This window comes from Chelonoidis abingdonii, chromosome 1 (genome assembly GCF_003597395.2).
Source record: "Chelonoidis abingdonii isolate Lonesome George chromosome 1, CheloAbing_2.0, whole genome shotgun sequence".
Lineage (NCBI taxonomy): Eukaryota > Metazoa > Chordata > Testudines > Testudinidae > Chelonoidis > Chelonoidis abingdonii.
The window spans coordinates 262,764,448-262,788,443 of NC_133769.1; the positions used below are offsets into that span (position 1 = coordinate 262,764,448).

The 23,996-nt window shown below is 44.6% G+C and overlaps 1 protein-coding gene across 1 annotated transcript in view; it reads left to right on the plus strand.

The window, feature by feature from the left end:
* Positions 1–23,996, plus strand: part of COL4A1 (collagen type IV alpha 1 chain) — a 255,736-nt gene that overhangs the window by 180,661 nt on the left and 51,079 nt on the right. The window contains exons 27-40 of the mRNA XM_075061481.1: positions 758–850; positions 961–1,065; positions 4,546–4,643; positions 4,868–5,018; positions 5,487–5,600; positions 6,071–6,238; positions 7,564–7,653; positions 9,645–9,797; positions 11,363–11,461; positions 11,553–11,642; positions 19,965–20,104; positions 21,444–21,574; positions 21,655–21,731; positions 22,854–22,952. Coding sequence (XP_074917582.1) covers positions 758–850; positions 961–1,065; positions 4,546–4,643; positions 4,868–5,018; positions 5,487–5,600; positions 6,071–6,238; positions 7,564–7,653; positions 9,645–9,797; positions 11,363–11,461; positions 11,553–11,642; positions 19,965–20,104; positions 21,444–21,574; positions 21,655–21,731; positions 22,854–22,952 — 1,608 coding nt within the window. The remainder of the gene's footprint in view (positions 1–757; positions 851–960; positions 1,066–4,545; positions 4,644–4,867; positions 5,019–5,486; positions 5,601–6,070; positions 6,239–7,563; positions 7,654–9,644; positions 9,798–11,362; positions 11,462–11,552; positions 11,643–19,964; positions 20,105–21,443; positions 21,575–21,654; positions 21,732–22,853; positions 22,953–23,996) is intronic.

A 23,996-nucleotide genomic window follows, 5' to 3' on the forward strand; every position in this document is an offset into this window, starting at 1 on the left:
CACAAATTCAGCCTCATCTGTTCAGAGGTACAAAATGTATCTGAACTATACTGTCTGACACTGAGCAAAGGCCTGTGCAAGGATTACTGCGTAAACTGCCCCACTCCAGGAGAAACCCCAGGAGATGTCGTGATCCTCACCCTGTGGAGTTACTATTCCTGTCCTGCTCTCTGGTGATCCTGAGGGGTAGTAGTTTGGGATTGGTCCATACCTTGATACCCTCACTCACAAGAAATCCTACTGTAGTTACCAGGGCTACTCAATGTGAGTAAAGGTGTCAGAATCTCGATGCACTGGCCTGAGAATAAGGATACATGCAGCCAAGCATCTGCGCATTTCCCACATACTCCACACCCATTTATGTGCCCAAAACCAATATCTGATTAACCCACACAGCTTTGTAAGGGTATTTTGTACACACACATACCCTTTATTCCTTTCCACTGGCATATCATTTAGGTGACAGTCTAGCCCTTTGGGACTGGTGCACCTGTGTTAGTGGGTCTTAGTGGATTCACATGGCAGATACAGATTTGTGGCAGTCAAAACAATAGCCAGAATTCTCTGAGTTTCATGTATTTCTTTCATGCTTGGGCCTTTTTCATCTTCCAATCAGTGCACTGGAGATGAGTAGTAAAAACAGGAAAACAAAAACCAATAGGCATCTCTAGTATCTCAGAATATATACACCACCTTGTGTATTAATACAGTTGCATTTTTACTCATAAGTATTGATTCATCAACATTACCTTTCTAGGGCCAAAGGGTGAAGCAGGACAAGTCATTCCTCTGCCTGGTCCCCCAGGGTCAGATGGTCTCCCAGGGCCACCTGGCTTCTCTGGAGTCCAAGGTACAATTATCTCTTGAATTTTCTCTCTGTTGCTAGTAAAGCATTTCCCACCCCCCAAAGTTGTTTTTTGCATAAATGCTTAAAGTACCGTGTCTGTCTTGTTTTCAAAGGTGACAGGGGTGATCCTGGGTTTCCAGGAAAACCTGGACTTCCAGGAGAAAAAGGTGCTGTTGGGCAGCCAGGAATAGGATTCTCTGGGCCTCCTGGCCCTAAAGGTAAGAAAACTACAACAAGTCCTTGGCCATATGTCTGTCTCTTAGGCCTGGTTTACACTGGGGTTTGGGGTGTGGGGGGGAATCAACCTAAGATACACAACTTCAGCTACGAGAATAGCGTAGCTGAAGTCGACGTATCTTAGTTCGACTTACCTCCTGTCCTCACGGCGAAGGGTCCATTGCTGCAGCTCCCCCATCGACTTTGCTTCTGCCTCTCACCGAGCTGGAGTTCAGCAGTCGACGGGAGAGTGATCGGGGATCAATTTATCACGTCTACACTATACGCGATTAATCAATCCCTGATAGATCAATCACTACCTGCCAATCCGGTGGGTAGTGTAGACGTACCCTTACTAACGTATGGAAGATATACTTCAGAGCACTGCTCTCACTCTTTCAGTGCTGGATTGTGACCCAGCATTGTTAAGCCAGGGTAGGGAGTAATGGCAAGTAACCCCCCTGTCATGGTATAATTCCCCACTCTGAACCTTAGTGTCCAAAAGATGGGGTACCAGCATGAATTCCTCTAAGCTTAATTACCAGCTTAGAACCCGTAGCGCTGCCACCACCCAGGAATTCCAGTGCCTGGTACACTCTGGTCCCCCCAAAACCTTGCCCGGGGACCCCCCAAGACCCAGACCGTCTGGATCTTAACACAAAGAAAGCAAACCCTTTCCCCCACCGTTGCCTCTCCCAGGCTTCCCCTCCCTGGGTTACCCTGGAAGATCACTGTGATTCAAACTCCTTGAATCTTTAAACAGAGAGGAAAATGGACCTTCCCCCCTCCTTCTCTTTCCCCCTCCCAGACTCTCCCTGAGAAAGACAGTAATCCTAACACAGAGAGAAATTAGCCTTTCTCTCCCCCTTCCCTCCTTTCTCCCCACCAATTCCCTGGTGAATCCAGACCCAGTCCCCTGGGGTCTCACCAGAATAAAAAAACCAATCAGGTTCTTAAACAAGAAACTTTTAATTAAAGAGAGAAAAACAGTAAATTCTTTGTAAATTTATAGATGATTAGATAACAGGTTTTTAGCTTATAGGCACTGGGAATACCCCCCAGCCTAGATATTCCAGTACAAATTAAAATCACTTTCAGCAAAATACAAATGTGAACTCTTCCCAGCCAAATGCACAATTAAACTCCTTCCAGCCAAAGCACATTTGCAAATAAAGAAAAAAACATATAAACTACTCACCATCTACCTATACTTTACTGTTTGAACTATAAAAACCTATATCAGGGAGATTGGAGAGAAACCTGGTTGCACCGTCGGTCCCTCTTAGTCCCAAGAGTGAACAACGAACAAAACAAAAAGCACAAACAAAGACTTCCCTCCACCAAGATTTGAAAGTATCTTGTCCCCCTATTGGTCCTCTGGTCAGGTGTCAGCCAGGTTCACTGAGCTTCTTAACCCTTTACAGGTAAAAGAGACATTAACCCTTAACTATCTGTTTATGACACCCCCTTTCCTCAAATCCCCGTATGCATTTGCATTATTGTTCACTTTATTGTGAATCCAAGCTGCATATCTGTTATGTGAATAGCAGATGGGCTGGAAAGAGTTGTCAGGCTATCTGGAGAGACTCAAGGGCATGAGTACCAACCTCAGGGCAAAGTGTGAAGAAGCAGGGCACAAACCCCAAATTGGTTATGAGTTCTATACTCAGATTTCACCAACCAAGTATCAGATATGAACACCTCAGGCACTACAACAGCATAAACATGGAGTCACAGACAGTCCCCTTGGGTACTCCAGTCTATCTTGGTAGATGGTTCCTTACCCCAAAAATCACAACAATGTTCAATTTGTTCCTGGTCCCAAAGGACTGGTCACTTGCATGTTAGATCCCACACAGAAGATAATGCTTGTAGCCAATCCTATAATAAATTTAATAAAGATTTATGAGCTAAGAAAAATAAATGAGAGAGTTATTCATAAGGTTAAAGCAAACAACCATACACACAAATGACTTACAGGCTTAGGTTCCAAAAGATGATAGAAATTTCTATAATAAGCATTCTCTATATGTCTTTTGGGCTAACCCAAGCTAAATGGCTCAGGATCCCTGGCTTATACTTAGAAATATTGCCCTCTCAAAGTCAAAACAGCATAGTGATAGCACCAGTTTCTTCCTATCAGGGATTTTTGTTCCCTTCCCCCAGAGTTCAAGCTGTCTCTGCTTCACAGGGGGCAGAAGAGGACATGGGAGGGAGCAATTAACCAAGTGTTTTGTCTTCTGATGTTCCACAATGTTTGTCTGGTGTCTATGGACCTTCTTTTATTGGGCAGGAGATAACACCTCCTATGGTAAACCAGTATTGGTAATGCTTCTCTCCTGACTGTGGGGTTTCAGCTTCAGAGCAAACACTCAAATATTACCTTATAACATGAGATAGAGATATTATAAGTGGCATGAGCTGGCACCTGATCTCCCAGCCTCATGGAAGTTCTAAAGGGGAGGGGAATGGGCAGGTCTTTGGTTCCACCCACATCTGACTCATCAATTAATGCAGGGGTCGGCAACCTCTGGCATGCGGCTCGCCAGGGTAAGCACCCTGGTGGGCCAGGCCAGTTTGTTTATCTGCCATGTCAGCAGGTTTGGCCGATTGCAGCTCCCACTGGCTGCAGTTCACCGTTCCAGGCCAATGGGGGCGGTGGGAAGCGGCGTGGGTGAGGGATATGCTGGCCATGGCTTCCCGCCACCCCCATTGGCCTAGGACGGCAAACTGCAGCCAGTGGGAGCCATGGTCGGCCGAACCTGTCAATGCGGCAGGTAAACAAAGTGGCCCGGCCCACCAGCGTGCTTATCCTGGCGTGCCGCGTGCCAGAGGTTGCTGACCCCTGAATTGATGGGTCTGGAAGTGAGGAAATAAGTTGCCTCCAGTAAAGGGCTACAGTAAATTGCTTTACCCTCGGAGAAAGGAGCAAGAAATGAATTATGTCTCATAGTTGCAACTCCTTCCCCGTGTTCCTCCTTGGGCAGCACAGATATGCACCACCCCTTGTCAGGGACTGAGCCTCAAAGCTGAATCTAGCTTTTTGTGTGGAAAAGGGGATGCATTTATGATTATGCAAAGCAGACTAGTGCTCTGTGAGGTCTACTTTAAATGACCCGCAGAAGTTTAGAAAGTTTACTAGAATGCATTCTTTCCTTTAAAAAAGGCTTATTTTTTCTAAATGAGGTGAACCTGTGCAAATACTAATTCAGCATCAGTCATTAAATATATATATTGCTTCATTCACCCAAGACAAAATCCTGCAAGGTGCTGAGCACCCTAAACTCTATTGAAGTTATTGAGATTTGGGACTGCACAGCCCGTCACAAGAGGTGCTCAGCTCCTCCAAGTTTGGCATTTGAGGAGACTGACTTGACCCTGTTTAATACCTCTCTATGTGAGTGTGAATAGTTCATTTAAAAGGCAAAAGAAACTTTAGGGTTAACTTACTGAGACCCTGATTATCTGTGTTTGTTTTGTAGGTTTCCCAGGTCAGCCTGGCACATCAGGTCAGCCAGGGCCTCCAGGGCGTCCTGGCTTTGATGGTTTACCAGGCACACCAGGTTTACCTGGTCAAAAAGTGAGTGTTTGCAGTTTACATTGTTCTTTGCAATTACTATTTGTATTATCAACAATACAGAGCTCTTGCTGGTACTAAGAAAAGTATAGTAGCCCAACTCCTCATCTGGGGTAATTTAGCATATATCCAGAGAAGGCCGGTATGATATTCTGCTTCCCAATTGCTTAATTTAAAAACACTTAATTTATTGTATATTGACTTCTAATCTATATTTGCACCTTAAGGGTGACCCTGGAGTGAGTCTCCCGGGTCCTAAAGGATTACCAGGCCCACAGGGCCCAGCTGGCTTCCCTGGAGAAAAAGGAAATGCTGGTTTGCCTGGCTTACGAGGAGAGCAAGGATTTCCAGGTGTACCTGGTCAGCCAGGAATCAAAGGTAATTTAAAAAAAATCAAAGTTACAGCTCATTAGTATCAAGTATCAGGGAATAGCTTATGCCCAAATAAATCCGTTAGTCTTTAAGGTGCCACCGGACTCCTTGTAGTTCATTAGTAGTAACATTTTTTACAATTTTTAAAAATAAATCTTAATGGTTGAAATTCACACCTGTGCAAAAAGCCAGCAAAAGACCCATGCACCACTTAAACTTCCACATGTAATGTCCGTTTCCCTTCCCTCTCTGCCTCCTTCCTGCCCACCTGGCTGTGCAGCCCTTCCTCTCCCCATTGCTTTTGGAACAGCCATGAAGAAAACACTAATGACTTAAATGATGTGTAGGCCTTCTGCTAGCCCTTTGCACGATTGGGGGGAATGTCGCCCAAAGTGCCTGTCTACTATCTGCCCCAAGCAAGCCAAAAAGGTAATATGGCAAAATAATTAGCTTATGCTTTATTTTTCCCTGTAGGTGACCCAGGTTCAGCTGGATCACCAGGTTCACAAGGTGCCCCAGGTGTGCCAGGAATAGGCCCTCCAGGGCCTCCCGGACCTCCAGGAGGACCAGGGCCACAAGGACCAAAAGGTGATACAAAATACTTGCTGGTTTTGTGTGTTCTTCCTTTTTCATTTATATCTGGAATCAATTTTATGAATCGTATGGGCATTAATATGGGGGAAAGTGGTAGGCCTCTTTTATAATATTTTCCAGCCTTTTAAAAATGTAAACTCCGTGGATAAGAATCTTTAGAAAACCAGAACATCATCAGGCTTCATCTCTGTGACCTAAAACTGAAAGTTGATTCACAACTTCCTCACTAAATCTCTGCAGGCTGCACATACCAGCTGATGTAGCAGATTAAAAATAGAAATGGATAAGATTGAAACAGCACTTAGATTATGAGGATTTTTTCACTTTGTTTTCCTCTGCTAATAAAGAAATGTGCTTTGTTTTCCACAAGATGCACATTTACAGAACATATTTGTACTTTATACTGTCATCTGATTAATAAAGTCCTATGTGCTCTATTAAGAGTTGGGTTTTTTTTGTTGTAGGATTTCCTGGAACAAAGGGAGAGAGGGGCTACCCAGGTATCCCAGGACTAGATATGCCAGGACCAAAAGGAGATAAGGGTAGCCCTGGCCAGAGTGGGCTACCAGGTCTGGTAGGTTTACCTGGCGTACCTGGTCCACAAGGAAAAGATGGACTTACAGGCTTTCCAGGTATGCATTTTTGCTTTAGAAAATTAATCATTTGGGTTTTCTGACTGTTTCAAATACCAATAGTCAATTAAAGATCTGTTTTTTTAAGTAAGCAAAACAAATTAAGAATAGTCTGTGGAAAAACAGGATCTATCTTTTTTTTATTTAATCATAGTTGTGTGAAATTCTGTGTCATTATGCCACTTGGTTGTATGCCTTTCATTGCAGTTAGGGTTTGATTCCGGAAGATTCTAGTACTCAGGCTCTGATCCAGCAAAACACTTAAGCACATGCTTAACTCTAAGCATCTCCTTAAGTGTTCTGGTGGATAGAATTTGATAGCTTTCAAGGTCAAGCCCTTAAATTGTGGCTAAGGATCCACCTTTAAAAAACAAAAGATACTGCTGTTCTTCTGTCAGACTCATCCCTGACGTTTAGACAGTGTTTGATCTCAATAAAACGAGTATTAACCTGGAGCAATTGTATTGTAATTCTAGTTGAGATTATCATCTGACACTGCATCTCATTGCTTTGAATTTTAAGTAACTGTCAAGAATTCCCTATTTTGGATTGATCTTGATTCTCTACTTTTCATCTATTTTTTTTTTTTTACTATTTCTTTCTCTATCAGTTTGGTTCTGAGATGTGATTACTAATTTAACTGCCTCACTGCAGACTATTTTAACAGCCTACTGGTCTTGCCATGTATATGATATTATACATAAAACACACTTGGCAAACAAACTGACAGGACAGAGCCCATAGCTCTGGGTTAGCTTATTTCGAGTGGGATGGATGGGATTTAAATATTTCAGGTGGGTTCAGTCATAAGTTTGAAAATAAAATACAATAAAAGATTCTGGGAATCCTGTGCTAACAATTTTAAAAAATCCAATTGTATTTCTTGACCAAATTACTCTGTTTTTTATATATATAAATGGCATTTGATAAGATATTATACTTGGATTATTAGGTTTTGTTTTCTGAGACATAAGGAACATGTATTGTTTACTAGACATATTACTTACTAAATTTTTATTAATGATTAATATAATCACTGATAGTACAAATTATTTTTTTACATATGTATTAAAAGAGAGGGTGACAAATACAATAAGTAATGGAATATAAAGTTGAGACAATATAGGTCAGGAATTATATAAGACTATACAATTGTTAAACAAATTATATGTTTTTTTTAAAATTAGTTCATCCCATTTGACTTATCTTTTTTTTCAAGATTTCAGTTCCTAATGTAATACAGGCAGTAAGTCATTCACTTTCTGTTACTTATTTTATTTTAGTCAATTACATTTCTATTAAATATTATTTTGCTTTGGTTTCAGGCATCAAAGGAGAAATGGGAGTTATCGGAACCCCTGGAATCCCAGGTGCTCCTGGGCCATTAGGAAATCCAGGATTACAGGGTGAAAAAGGTAGGAATTTTTGACAAATGAACATCTAGCGAGAAGTCATTATAAGAGATTGCCTCTGATTAGAATGTGAATCTAAAGTCATTTGAAAAACCCACTATGGGTTTGGACATTCAAGGAGGACAGAATATTGGAGTCAGGATCTGCATGTTATATTGAGTTCCTGTTTAGCATATTTACAATGTTAATGGAAGTTTAAAACTTTTATCTAAGATATGGTATAATCATTAGAGCACAGACACTTAGCCAGGGGCACCAGAACTGGGGGGGGCCAAAGGGCCATGGCTCTCCCACTTTTTGAAAGTTGATTGGCCTGGCCCGTCCTCTTTTCACCCAGTACCCGGTCCCCTTCCCCTCCTCTTCCCCCCAAGACCCGCCCCCAGTCAGGATAGAAGCTGGAGCCAAGTTGGGGTAAGAGCCGCGTAGGCAGCTACGGGGAGCCACAGACCCTCCACCTGCCCTGGGTGGGATGTCTGGGGGGCAAGGACATGGGCTGGGGGCTGCTCTCAGTCCCCCCCAATCCCCGGCAGGTGGAGGGGCCCGGGCTGCCTGGCCAGGCTTCAGCTTCCAGCTTCACCAGGAGGTGGGGCCACATAGGGGATGGGCCCTTGTACACGCCTTCCCCCACTTTTAGGAAGATTCCATCACCCCTGCACTGAGCCACTGAGAGCATGGAGTCTAAATGTATTATAGACACTGATTTTTAAGCTCAGTTTTCAACCATAATAGGCCATTCCTGTCCTAAAATACTTAAATTGGCACGTCAGTATGAATATGCATGAGTCTGAACATCTATTGATGAGATAGATGCCCTAGACCTTTATGTAAAACTTCACAAGAAATGAATAGGTTTTATAGAAGTTTTAAATTTGTAAAAAAGTGGCAGGAGTCTGTTAGCAGGTATTAGAACCCTGCAGGGAGCTGCTGATTGGTTCCTGCTGACTCACTGTTGAAGACATGGCTCATTAACTCTACCCTTGATAAAAGGCAGGTGGGAGCCAGAGATTGGGGCTGAGAATTCCTAAAGAGGAACCCCAGGGCATGATCACTCTAAGAAAAGAAGTGTGTTTATGACGTGTTAACAGGTCAAGATAAAACATAGACTCCACCACTATAGTTTACCATGACCAGCTAACAAATGTTAGAAATGCAACTGTCTTGGCTATGCTATGATTTTAACATGTTAAAAATACATCTTTTATTTTCCTAGTGAAGACAAGGCCTTGGAAATAGCCATGTCTGGGGAGTAGGTATGGACTGAAGTGTATGTTGTTTTGATTTGAGTGGCCTTGTTAGCAAAGCTGGACACCAAGAATAGGATGCATTAATCCAGAAGTTTTTTTTGATGCAAGAGCAGGGTAAGGACCTGCCAGATCAGGGAGGATTCAAGAGAAATTACTCTAAAAGATATAGAATTTAAAGGAGAGTTAAATCCTTCCTATGGGTTATTCTAGCCATCCCGTAGGATTCTATCATTAAATTTTCCTGGGTGGGTTTAAAAAAAATGTAGAAAGATTGTCATTAAATTCTATAATTTAGGGGTGTTACAATAAGGTGCCCCCATTTGAAAATTGGGCACATTGTATCTGATGGAGGGGCAGGAGAAGGAATGACTATAACAGAAGCTTCCTTCCAACCCCAACCTCATTCTGCTGGGACAAGGTAGGTGAAAAAGTGGGAGGGCCATGCCACCTGAAAGGTGCAGTGATTTAAACATCCTTCCAGGCCACTTCCTTAGGCAGGGCTGCTGTGGAGCCTGGTCATAAATTAAAGCAGCTTTCTGGTTGGCAGAACTCAACCTCCCTTGCAACACAACTACCCTCATGGGAACATGGAGTAAAAAATGCCCCATCCTGTCCTTGTGGAGGTAAATCAGCTCCCCTGACCTTGGTACACTTAGCTCACAGTTTGAATTAGTAATTACTTTGTTTTGCACATATCTGTCACACATCATACGTTACTGTGGTGTTCTATCCGGTATTCTCTCACTGCAGGTACTCCAGGTTTTCCGGGTACGTCAGGGCCACGAGGTGATACTGGTTTAAAAGGGAGTAAAGGTGAAGTAGGTCTACCAGGAGAACCAGGAAGCATAAAGAAAATAGACATGGAAAATATGAAAGGCCAAAAGGGAGACCCAGGAGAAAAAGGTAAACTTTTATCTTTACATTTAGATAAGTACTGATCTTTATCTATTATGTGTTAACGGTTATGCTTAGTTAAAGGTGATGCTTGGTGTTTGTCTTCTGTTACATCTTGATTTTGGAAAGCCAGCTTTCAAAAATCAAAATCTAGGAGCTTCACATAGCCAACTAAATATTTATCTCCAAGTTTATTCAGCACTCCCTAGGGAAAGGTGTCATTCTGGTATACAGTGGCAAATTTAAAAGTTTTCTACTGGTTTGCGGGAAATCAGTGGTTCTACCAATCATTTTTCTCATTTAAGCACATCCTTAGGAGAAAAAAGTATCTCTTGAATCAGCAGAATCTCTCACAACAGTAGAAACATTTTAAGTGTGTCCACCGTAACCATAATAGCTGGTCAGAAAATTTAAACCTTTGTTCTTGAAAAATATTGACACCTCAAAGTTGTTTTCCTTCCGAAGATTTTGAAACAGACCCAATTTTTTGCTGTTTTTTAATGCATCTTTTTTTGTAAATGATTATTGACATTTTTGGTTTTAACGCTAATCCATTTTTTGGTAAATTAAAACTTTCGGTGATCTTTTCAGTAACCTTTTCAGTTGGGTAAAAGGCACCATTTTTTTTAATAATAATGAAATCTTTCAACAATGTTCATTGAAAAAATTCAGTTTCAAACTAAAGCCATTTTTCAACAAAGCTTCTTGTTTTAAAAATTTCAGTAGCTATTCTCCAGCACCCAAATTCCTTATTAAGACTAATTTATTGTATGATGCTAACAAGAAGTGAATCAACTAACAAAATATAAAGGTAAAAAAATCTAATTCAAAGTGACCCTTTCCTCTGGGTTTCTCTATATGTGCTGTCTTCTCCGTTTCTCTCTAAGATTGTCAGTTCCTTTGGAACTGTCTTCATTTTGTGTCTTGCAAAAAGAAATGGTGCACAGGATACAGGTCATGGCTTAGAAGCAGAGGCACTATACTTATGTATGGACAGTAGCATAAGGGGGCTCTTAGACAAAGGTCTAAAGTTAGGTAAATCAAGGTAGCAGGGGCTTTCACATTTGAGCCAACACAGAGGTCACTCAAACAACCTCTTGTTCACAGACCCAGACCCCACAGTTACCTGCTTAGACAGCAAAATAGTCAACTCAGTCATTCATGTTGCAACCTGACACTGTCTGGTGTCTTATTTCACATTAACATAATTAATAATAGGATACTAGCATTCTGCTAGATGTCTCAAATACAGTTATCCATTCTGAATGTATTATGTTTCTTTGCGTGATCTTTTTCAAGATATATCTTGCCACATATGTTAGAGAAGACACCCAGTACTGTGATTGTGTGCACTAACAACAAACCTGATTTTGGTTACGTATACATAGCTGGTGTGCTAGATAACTCTTACAGTGTTACCACACTACTTCTGAAGTTTTAGTTCGTCCATTTCCTTTCTTAGTAGAGAAAAGTGACAACTGTGAAGATTCTCACAGGATTTGCCTATTACTTTACATGTGAGAGTAAAATTAATGAAAGAATTGAAAATTAGTTTTGGGTTTTTTGGTATCCAGGACAAGAAGGACCAATAGGAGAAAAGGGAAAAATAGGGGATTATGGTGTACCAGGAATGCCAGGAAAGGATGGTGAACCTGGCTTCCCAGGACTTCCAGGTATGTTTGCAGCTTTTAATAAATGTAATTAGCACAGACTTTGTAATCCTTGTTAACTAATGGAACTTGTAATACTTTTCATTGTTCGTAGGACGAAAAGGTGATCAAGGCCCTCCAGGATACCCAGGTGACCCAGGATTTCCAGGACAAAAAGGATCAATTGGAGAAATGGGTTTGCCAGGTACCACATGCTGTGAACTTAGCTTGTTGAGATATCACCTTCACAAAGATATCTGTCAAAAGTGGCTGGTCAAAAAAGTGAAGGAAACACAGATCTTAAAATATTTAGGGATAGATTGAGCCTTTAACCAATAGCTGTGTCACCCCAGGAGAGATGCCCAGGAAGGAATTGTGACTGAGTCCTCCTCCTTACTTCAGAGGGGAATAACTTCCCTCAGCTGGTTGCAGGTTACATCCCACCTCATGTGCCTCAGCTCTGCTGGCGAACAGTTTGGAGTGGTGCGACAGTCCAGGCTCTACTCACTGATTACTCAGCACTGTGGCACACTACTCCTGTTCTCCTCCTCTGCCTGGAATTGACGTGGAAAGGCTCCACATGTGTAGGGAACTTATTGCCCCTTGTGCGCCTGTGTCTGGCCACATTCTGACCCTTGAAACCACGAAGTTAAAAATAATTATTGTTAGTGCTCAGTCAAAGAAGATTTTCTTGTTAAACTATGTTCTTCTTCGAGTGATCGTTCATATCAATTCCAATTAGGTGTGTGCCTGCACCGTGTGCATGGATGTCGGAAACTTTTTCCCTAGTAGCTACCTGTCGGACTGGTTGGGGAGCCCATGGAGGGGCGCCGATATGGTGATCTATATAAGACCCTGCCAGCCCGACCCTCCTTCAGTTCCTTCTTGCTGCCCGTAACAGTTGTTGGAACAGTGGTCTCTTGTTTCATCAAGTGCTCTAGCTTATCTTATCTTGATTGTCGATTAATTGTTATTAGTTAGTGGTAAGTGTTTCCTATAGTATTAAGCGTTGTCGAGTAGTTGAGAGCAGTCCCATCAATGACTGCCCTGCGGGGATCTGGGGCATGATGTCCGAGGGCTTCAAGCCTTGCAACTCTTGCAACAAGCCCATGCCTATGGGTGGCCCCGACGATTCCTGTCTCAGGTATCTGGACTCTAACCAGGCCTCTATGCAGGACAAGGCCGCCAGGCTCAGATCTACTCATCCTAGCCCTGCGCAAGGGACAGTGCAAGTGGAAAAGATCACATTACTTTCCAGACTGGATACCTTCCAGGCTGTCAGAGGGCCCATTGAAATGACGGCTTCAGTGCCTTTGGCCCCAGCACCGGCCCTAACCTGAGTTCCAGTACCGTCCAAGGGTGAACCAGTGATGTTTGGGATGGCAGCCCTCAGACCAGCATCTCCACGCCGCTCGGAGTCCCAGCACTGCCACAGGTACCAGTCTGACTCACGGCACTGGTTAGACTTGTGGCACTGGTCTCACAGTCCCAATCCTCAGAGCCAATCCAGCTCAAGGTTGCAATCGACTGCTGGATCATGGTCCCGTTCCAGATCCAGGTCACGATCAGCGACCTCACGGCACCGTTTGGACTGACGCAGTGTGGAACTCCGATCTCTGCGTCAACTGTCGCCACGACACCGGCCCGTGGCCCACCACTGCTCTCCATCATGGCACCACACTCCATCGCAGCACCGCTCATCAGCTCGGCGCTGCTCATCAGCGCGGCACCGTTCACCAGCGTGGCACCACTCTTCATTGTGGCATCGCTCTATTGCCTGGCACCGCTCTTCATTGCGGCACCAGTCGTGGTCACGATCAGCCTCCTGGCACTGATCCCCGCATGACTCGCGCCTGCCAAGGGACTCGGTGCCCCCTTTGCTTCACTCGCGGACCGCTCCTCCTTGGCCGTCACAATCTTGGTCCTCTTCTGGCAGGTCAGAGAGAGCTTCAGGGTTCTCGGATATTCCCCAGTCGGGCCTGGGGAGCCTTGGCAAAGATCCCCCAGCATCCAACTGGCAGCCCCAGTGACAATTTTGGACTCCCTGGGCATATCACCAGGCCCAGGGCGCCCCCACAGTTGCCCAACCACCATCAGGATTGAGCACCTGGCCCCCTGAGGTGACTGTCAGCCTCCTCCCTCCAGACCTGGACCAACCTGCAGAGCCAGCACCTGTGGTAGGAGCTACCCCAGGTACCCAGAAGGAACCACCCATGCCCAACCAGGAGACTGTCTCTGCACCGGACCTTCCATTGGGGTCAGCTTTGTCCTCCCCTGATGAGGCTGTGACTGGTACGTCCACATCTGGTCCACCCCCGATGGACTTCAGGGTCCTTCCAAAACTGTTGACGCGCATGGCCATCAATATAAACCTCCAAACTGAGGAGGTGGTGGAGGAGGAGGAGGATCCTATGGTGGACATTCTAGGACCAGAGGGGCCTTCCAGGGTGGCCCTCCTCATGAATAAAACCATTCAGAACAATGCCAATTCTCTCTGGCAAACCCCAGACTCCATCCCTCCCACAGCTAAGGGGGTAAAAAGAAAGTACTTTGTCCCCACCAGGGGTTATGAATACCTTTTTACCTACCCCACCCCACACTCACTTGTGGTGGACGTGGTGAATGCCAAGGAAAGGCAGGGCCAACAAGGGCCTGCGCCTAAGTCAAAGGATGCTGAGCGTCTGGACCTTTTTGGGAGAAAAATTTATTCTGCTGGGGGTCTCTCGCTAGCGATCCTCAGTAGGTACAATTTTAACTCTTGGTCTGCGGTCCTGAAATTTCAAGATCTTCTCCCGGCAGAGGCTCGTACAGAACTGGGGTCCATTTCTGAGGAGGGTAAACTGGTTGCTTGGACCTCCCTCCAAGGTTCCTTCAATGCTGTGGATGCAGCTGCACGCACTCTGGCATCAGGTATCGCCATGCAGCGGAACGCCTGGCTTCAGTCTTCAGGCCTCTCGCCCAAGGTTCAGCACACTATCCAGGACCTCCCCTTTGATGGCCAGGGTTTGTTTGCGGAACAAAGTGTTTCCCGCCTGCATACCTTAAAGTAGTGGTCCCCAACCTTTTCGTCTGGCAGGCTCCAGACGAAGGACCATGACGGTGGCGGAACATCAGCCAAAATGCTGCCGAATTTCTGTGGCATTTCGGTGGCGACGCCTGTCGATGACGCCACTTGCCGCGGATAAGCAATGTCATCGAGAGGCGTCGCCACTGAAACGCCACTGAAATTCGGCGGCATTTTGGTGGATGCTCCACCACCAGCCAGGACGCGGGCGCATTTAGATGGCGCCCGCGGGCACCACGTTGGGGACCCCTGCCTTAAAGGACATGAGGAATACTATTAAATCCTTAGGTTTGCATACCCCGGCTAACCAAAGGAAGCCATTTAAACCCCAGACCACCAGCAACGCCCTTCCCTCCTAGATCAAGGCAGGACTTTTCTCGTCGAAGTAGATACTCTCAATGTAGACCATCTTACCCCCTCTCTGGGCAAGGTCAAAGACAATCTAAGCCACCCCCGGGCCTAAGTGCCCATTTTGAAGGTGTGCCAGAGGATGGAATGCCAGCTCTTACCCCGGACAGTTATCCCTTTCTCAACGTCTATCCCGTTTCTACCATGCCTGGTCCCGTATCACATCGTACTGTTGGGTCCTCCGCATGGTGCAGACGGGATATTCCATCCATTTCCATACCATCCTGCCCTCCCACCCTCCTTCCCTTTCCCTCTTCAGAGACCCTTCTCATGAGCAACTCCTCATCCAGGAGGTTCAATCCCTCCTTGCCCTAGGGGCAGTGGAGGAAGGAGCTCAGGGGCAAGGGTTTCTACTCCTGTTATTTCCTTGTCCCCAAGGCAAAGGGAGGCCTAAGACCTATTCTGGACCCCAGGGAGCTCAACAAGTACATAGTCTACCTGAAGTTCCGTATGGTCTCCTTAGCCACTATCATTCCCTCACTGGACCCGGGAGACTGGTATGCCGCCCTCGATATGAAAGACGCATACTTTCACATTTCAGTTATCCCCCCTCACAGACGTTCCCTCCGCTTCAAGGCGAGCAAGCTGCACTATCAGTTCTCAGTCCTCCCATTCGGCTTGGGCACAGCCCCCTGCGACTTTACCAAGTGCATAGCAGCTGTGGCAGCCTTTCTTCGCCGACACCACGTGCACATCTTCCCGTACCTCGATGACTGGCTTATATGGGGCTTATTTCCAGTCTCAGGTACATCTAATCACTGACATGTTCACTCGCTTGGGTATGATGGTAAACGTCAGCAAATCCATCCTCGTACCTACTCAAACAATAAAGTTAATAGGTGCAGTCCTGGAAGCAAACCAAGCGAGGGCTTTCCTTCTGGAAGCATGGTGCTTGGCTATAACAGGTGTAATTACCAGCTTCTGCAAGTTTCCCACCACCACAGCAAGGCAGTGCCTCTGGTTGCTGGGTCACATGGTATCCTGTACCTACATGATGCGGCATGCCAGACTAAGACTCAGGCCACTGCAGACATGGTTGGCTTCAGCCTATCGACCTGGATGCGACAGTCTAGAAATGGTCCTCATGGTCCAGAAGTACACACTCGACTCCCTACAATGGTGGCTGGATCCTCGGATGGTGGGTGCTGGGGTCCCATTCCATCCCCCCAACCCATCCTTACCCTGGTCACAGACGCATCTGCCCTGAGATGGAGGACTCGCCTCAGGAACCTGACAATGCAGGGTTTATGGCACAAGAGCGAGCTGTCATTGCACGTCAACATCAAAGAGCTCAGAGCGAATCACCTTGCATGCCAAGCCTTTCTCCTCCGCTTGCAGGGCCACTGTGTAGCAATCCTAACAGACAACACCACGGCCATGTTCTACCTGAACAAGCAAGGCAGAGCCCTGTCATCGCCGCTCTGCCAAGAAGCCCTCCTTTTGTGGGACTTCTGCTTAGCCCCCTCCATCAACCTTCAGGCCTCGTACCTACCGGATGTCCAGAACATTCTGGCAGACAGCTTGAGCAAGTGTTTTCTTACTCACGAATGGTCGATACGTCCGGATATTCATTCCATTTTCCGCACCTGGGGGTTTCCCCGAGTCGACTTGTTCACTTCGCGGTCCAACAGGAAGTGCCCAGCCTTCTGTTCTTTCTGGGGCCACAGTCCGGGCTCGATAGCAGACACCTTCCAGATCATGTGGTTGGGTCAGTTGCTTTAGCCTTCCCTCCATTCCTGTTGGTATACAAGGTGCTCCTCAAGGTCCGCCAGGACAAGGCAGATGTCATTCTGGTAGCCCACAGATGTCATTCTGGTAGCCCCTGTCTGGCCGCATCAGTGTTAGTACCCGATCCTGCTGGACCTGTCAATCCAGGCTCCCCTGCATCTCCCTCTCAGCGCTGACCTCATCTTTCAGAACCACGATCGTCTTCTGCACCTGGACCTTCAGTCGCTCCACCTCACGGCCTGAAGGATCCGTGGCTAAACCAGGCTGAACGCACCTGTTCGGACTCGGTAAGGTGGGTGCTTCTTGAAAGTCGCAAGCCGTCAACCAGACTTACCTCTGAAGCCAAGTAGAAAAAGTTTTCCAGCTGGTGCACTCAGCAGCAGGTGCCCCCACTTCAGGCTTCAATTCCATGCATCTTGGGCTACCTGATGTCCCTAAAGGACCAGCACCTAGCCTTTGGATCCCTTAAGGTCCACCTCACGACCATCTCTGCGTTTCACCCAGGCACAGCCGGGCACTCCGTGTTTGCACACCCGGTTGTGCAGCATTTCCTCAAAGGCCTGGAGAAAATCCATCCTCCAACGAAGGCACCCATGCCTGCATGGGACCTTAACTTGGTCCTCTCTTGCCTTTTAGACCCTCCTTTTGAGACACTGGCCTCCTGCTCACTTCTGTATCTCTCCTGGAAGGTCACCTTCCTAGTGGCCATCACTTCCGCACGTTGGGTGTCCGAACTACGTGTGAGCTGCCCTATACTGTCTTTCATAAAGATAAAGGTCAACTAAGACCTCACTCGGCCTTCCTACCAAAAGTGGTGTCCCGCTTCCATGTGAGCCAGGATATCTTCCTACCGGTTTTCTACCCAAAACCGCATGCTGACCTTCGTGAATAACGTCTCCATTCTCTTGACGTTCGAAGGGCACGTGCTTTCTATATAGACAGAACAAAGCCCTTTCATAAAACAACCCAGTTGTTTGTCACCATTGCGGAGTGGATGAAAGGCGCCCCAATTTCCTCTCAACGAATATCTTTGTGGATCACCGGGTGCATTTGTGCTTGCTATAACCTGGCAAACATCCCTTCGCCTGCTATTACGGCTCACTCCACAAGAGCTCAGGTGTCATCAGCTGCCTTCCTGGCACACATTCCTCTCCAGGAAATCTGCAGGGCTGCCATGTGGGCCTCACACCTTCACATCCCACTGTGCCATCGTTCGGCACTCTCGGGATGATGCAGCCTTTGGCAGAGCAATTCTTCAATCTGCAGTTCCTTGACTCCGATCCCACCTCCGAGGTAAGGCTTGGGAGTCACCTAACTGGAACTGATATGAGCAATCACTCAAAAAAGAAAAAGCGGTTACTCACCGTTCTGTAAGTGTTGTTCTTCGAGATGTGTTGCTCATATCTATTCCATTACCCCCCACCCTCCCCTCTGTCAGAGTAGCCTGCAAGAAGGAACTGAAGGGGGGTCGGGCCGGCAGGGTCTTATATAGATCGCCATATCGGCGCCACTCCAGAGGCTCCCCAGATGGCCCAACGGGTAGCTGCTAGGGAAAAAGTTTCCAACATCCGTGCACGTGGCACACGCACACACCGAACTGGAATAGATATGAGCAACACATCTCGAAGAACAACAGTTACAGAAAGGTGAGTAACCGTTTTTTATTTGCATAAATTGGATAACAGAGAGGATGCTGTCCTTTCGCCACTGGTTTAAATATGGCCCAAGTCAGTAGTGACCAAGGCTATGTCTACGCTTATGGTGGAGTGTAGAGTACATACTTTGCATGCCCCTCTCACATGGGTATAAATAGCAGTGTAGACGGTGAGGCACCGCTTAGCATATGTATGTACCCTACACAGCTCTCTACACACCAAAGCAGTGCGTCCCCCATCTACACTGCTATTTTTAGCAGCGTAATGTCCCGTGCTGGAGCCTTTCCTCATTGCAGTGAAAGACTCCTGCAGTGGGGAAAGGCTCCAGTAGCTCCCCACTGCTGGAGCCTTTTCCCACCATAGGGAACTGCCAGAGCCTTTCTCCGGCACAGGGGAAAGTTTTCTTTGGTAGTGAAAAATTCTGGTATAAATGAAGCAGCAGGGAAAGACTCTGGCAGTTCCCTGCCGCTGGAGTCTTTTCCTGCTGCCAAAGCCTTTCACTGCCACATGGAACTACACACCACAGCACGGATACAGGCTGCTTTTCACTCTGATGTGTGGCTACATATAAACTATGCTGTGTGTTGCCACAAGGCACAAAAGAAATTGCCATCTGACTTTCATTCAGTGTCCTCTGTGAAAAGAGTTGGTTGTCTGAGTTCAGGTTTTAGTGGATAAGTAGATGGCTACATCATAGTCTGCGCTATTTTGGGGACTCTGAACAATATTAAAACGAGTTCCTAAATTCTGCATTCAAATCTCAGATCTTTGTATGAGGACAAACACTTCAGCGCAATTACTTGTTTCAGGATCACAGGTGTAGGATTTGCACATACAATTCAGGCAGCCAGTTTTGAAAATGTTATATATCTTTGTTATAGATTTTGTCATGAAGTTGGAATGCATCCACCTGTGATAGGAATGTGGTGTCCTGGTGACAGTCTCTATTTTTTTAAAATAGAGGAATAGGAGGAATGCATCTTAACAGGGATTCTTATCTCAGTTAAAATTGGCTATTTGTTAGCTTATACGTAACATATTTAAGAAATCAAAGAAAAAAAGATTTGAGGCCAAAAAATTAGTAACATCAAGGCTGGCTAATTTGTCATCCAATTTCTATTCTCATAGATTGTTAGTCAAAACTGGCCTTTGAGATCGAGCAAGAGAAAGAAAAGGGGGTTCACACTGCATGCTCTCTGGTTCTTATTGGCTCAGTTCTACATTTTCTCATATTTAGGAGCACATTATCACCTGAATAGGCCAGTCGACCTCTCAGAGGCAGACTCTTTTAGTGACTAAGTTGCTACTACACATGGTAGATAACCTGGAAATCATTCTGGTTCCATTGATCAGATAGGTATATTACAAGTTGTATTTGTCGGTTGCTCTTTATGGAAACCTGAGTATTTTTTTGCATTTGGTTGTGTGTATGGCTAAATCATAGGCACACTTCTGAACATTTATGTATAATAAAACAGGGGAAATACCAAAAACAATTCACTTTTTTAGATGGCTAGGTTCTTGTTTATCTCTATTTACTAGACAGTACAGCAATTCACTTGTTTTCTAGTTCTAACATCCACAGTCGTTTTAAGGTAATATCTCAATAACAGATTTTTGTCTTTATTGCTGGGGTGCTACAGATTTAATATACTTTTTATTTTATTGTTAGGAATACCTGGAGAAAAAGGTGTACCAGGTGTGCCAGGCTCACCAGGTGTACCAGGGTACCCTGGATTACAAGGTGCAAAAGGAGACAAAGGAGAGTCGGGTATTCCAGGGGTTGGCATTCCAGGTTCTCCGGGTGAGAAGGTATTTACAATCTCAAAAATGAATTGTCTCGTTTCTAATTAGTGCCTCAAAAGATTCATTTGTTCATAAGTTATTCTGTTAGATTTCTATTTTAACATCTGAGTGGAAAGTAAGAGTGTGTGTGTGTGTGTGTGTGTGTGTGTGTGAAAGAGAGGCCTGGTGGTTAGGGAGGTGGGAGTTGTGGGTTCAAGTTCCTGCTCTACTATGGACTTCCTATATGACCTTGGGCAACTCACTAACCTCTCCGTGTCTCAGTTCCCCATCTATAAAATGGGTCTAAACTTGAGGTGGCTGGCAGTCTAGGTTCCAAAGCCAAAGAAACCGACAGAAGTCAATCCTACCCAACCTTGGCATTGGAAACAGGAAATGATGATGGGTGTGTGTGTGTGTATAATATGTGTGTGTGTGTATGGAGGGCCTCATATACGCCATAGCACAATGGTACCAAATTTTGCAGCAGTGTTGATTTATTCTAACTCCATAAAATCAAATAATTTACATCAGTAAAAATGAAAGAAACAAACTCTTAAAAAATGACTGAGATGGTGCAAAACACACTAAAGAAGCTCCCTGACTTACTTGCATAAGTCAAATTTTGCAAAACTCGGGAATGTATCTCCGACAATTGCGCAAAAAAAAAAAGCTTACAGAACTTATGGAACTTTTTCCACAAATGTGGATTACTGTAAGTTGGGTTTGTGTAACCCGAGGAGCGGCTGTATATTAAAACATATCCTGATTTCCCTTCCTTACAGGCATTTGAGAAGGTTAAATACATTAAAATATTGTGAGCCGTTCAGATAATTTAGTAATGAGCACCATATACATGCCATAGATAGACTTAATTCACACTCTACATATTCTGAAAGGGGCTCTGTTGTTGGTTCACAAGATTTTTTGAAGGCAAATATTTAGAGTATCCTTTGAACTTTGGAGTAAAAATTATAAAATTAAACCCTGCGTATTTAATACAAACAAAGAATTTTGATAATCTGGACTTTGGGTGACTAAATGCATGTGCACTAAAGAAGTTATGTGAGAAACTTGTAGAAAATTGCAATCTTTATCAGTGGAAGAAAAAAAGGATAAAAGACCCCCAGTGAAGTGTATAAGAAGGCTTCTAGTCATCTGTGCACTACATAAATAGAATGAATTAAGATAATTGTGTATTTGTGAGCCTACAGGCTTCACTGAATTTAATCCTAAATAAAGAGGATGAAATTCTTTAATGCGATGGTGGATATAATGGGGGGAAATTATGTAATATTGCAGAACGTGATAAGCCACTTTACCACATCCTAAGTGTGTGGCTTTTATTGTTTGCTTTTTTTTTCCATAGGGAGAAGAAGGAAGGCCAGGTGCTCCAGGCTTCCCTGGTGAAAAAGGTGAAAAGGGTAGCACAGGAATTCCAGGAATGCCTGGTCATCCAGGTCCCAAAGGATTACCTGGTATTGCAGGATATCCAGGCAAGTCCTAAAAACATTTAATGTAAAACTAACAAGAACAAATGTACAGTCAGTGAATCAAATCCTCTTGCTTTCTTTAGGCAGCCCAGGTAGCCAGGGAGAAAAGGGTGAAAAAGGACTCTCTGGTTTAGATGGCATTCCAGGTTTAAAAGGAGAAGCAGGTAAAGAATCCACTTCATTTTTAAAAAGCACCATTTCAAGTGTGCTTTCCACTCTAAAAAGTGACTGAACATGGTATTGTGGGCTTCTGTATTTATTTTGTCTCAAAGATTCCTAGTCACATTTGTTCATTTTACAAGTGAAAAATTTGGAGGTGGAGGGCGGAGGGGCATTGCAAGACAAAACCAATCATTTTAAGATGGGGGGGACTGGTTCTTTAAAGCCATTTGTAAGACAATTTTTCTTCAGTACCATTTGTTGCTACCATCATCGTTACCAATTGCATTTAAAATCCCTCACACTGACCTTTTGGGTCTGATCTCCACTATGTTACACTGGCGTAATGTCATTGGGGTAAAACTAGTATGCTACAGTCAAAGTGGAGAATTAGGCTATATAGGGTAATTGTATGAATTCTCATGGCCCAGTTCTGTTTCTGCAAGACATAAGCACCTGATATTCAATGGGTGATACTGAGGGAGAAGACTCAAGCTCTTACTGGAGTTTCTTATACTTTAGTCTTAGCAGGGTTCACAACTATTACTATAAGAAACTAAAACAGGGATCAGCAGCCTTTGGCATGCAGCCCATCAGGAAAATCTGGTGGTGGGCCGGGACGGTTTGTTTACCTGCAGCGTCCACAGGTTTGGCCGATTGCAGCTCCCGCTGGCCACGGTTCGCCATTCCAGGCCAATGGGGGCTGTGGGAAGCGGCGGCCAGCACATCCCTTGGCCTGTGCCGCTTCCCACACCCCCCATTGGCCTGGAACAGCAAACCACGGCCAGCGAGAGCTGCAATCGGCCAAACCTGTGAATGCTGCAGGTAAACAAACCGGCCCGGCCCACCAGCAGATTTCCCTGATGGGCCGCGTACAAAAGGTTGTCAATCTCTGAATTAAAAGGACTGATTCTTTTCTCTTACTGGTGTAATTCAGGAGTAACAGTGAAGGCAGTGGAGTTCTGCCAATGTAATACCTATGTAAAGTGAGAGCAAAATCAAATCTATAATAAATAACTGCCGTTTGACTTCAATGGGAGCAGCATCATAACCTACATTTCCATTGAGAGAAAGATGTGTAAAAATCTGATGACTGGATTATAAAATGGCAATGAATGATTTTTCAGGTCAGTCTGGTTCTCAAGGTCCCCCTGGTGTCCCTGGACAGAAAGGTGAACAAGGTTATGATGGAATACCAGGTTCGCCTGGAGCAAAGGGTGACCCAGGTAAGCATCATGCCAGGTTACCTTTCTTTTGTGTTAAAATGTACATATATGTCAGATATTTATTACAGAAATGCACAGGAAGTGTCTGATTGCACAGTCAAGTAAGATGGAGGACCATGTAGTTTTTAAGTACTTACATTGGGAGGATTATATAGTGAAGTTTGTATAATGCCTTGCAAACTACTATAAAGCTGGTGATTTGGACAGAAAATTTCTTAGGAAATTGGTAGGTCTGGTCTCAATACTGACATTTTCCTCCTAATAAATTTGCAACAATAATCTTTGTTTGAAATATTTCAGTAAAACAAATTGTTGGTTTTTCATGACTGAAGTTTTGAGCTGATTTGTAATGAAAACTTTTACTTCAAATAAACATAAAATGTCATTGTGGTTTTTAAAAACAAAATATGTAAACAACATTTAGTCTATATGAAACAAAAAACTTGTTTCAAAATTTCTGTGGGAAAAACCCATGTTTTCATCAGAATCAAGAATATCTCCTCTTAACTCCCATTGACATACATTGACAAGGACTGCAGCATCAGACTTCTAAAGTGGGCATGGATGTTTAAATCCAATAGAATGTTATATTCTTCACATGAGCATTCCTGAAAAGGTATAAATTGGAGGGGAAAGAACCATGTGTACAGTTAGTGCAGTTTGGACCAAATCTTGAGATCCTTACTCAAAATTTCAATAAAGTCAAAAGGGGTTTGCCTGAATAAGGACCTCACAATTTGGCTCTTTATGACTTAAAAATGAGCATGCAAAAAAAAAAAAAAAAAGACTGAGCACCCTGCACCAACCACCATCAACAAATTATACCTAAACTAAAGAGCATTAGTTAGCTCTCACACTAAATAATCTTCTCTTAGTTCATGTAGTGCTAGGGAGTCCTGAACCAGCTTTGATGGAGGTGAGTGCCTTTAGTTAGTTGCATTGTGCATCAGTGTTAGCTTGATAGAAAAACTGTTGCAAAATCTGGCAGTATTTTCAAGATTTGCTGTTTAGGAAATCTTTTCCCATAACCAATTTGCTGTGAAG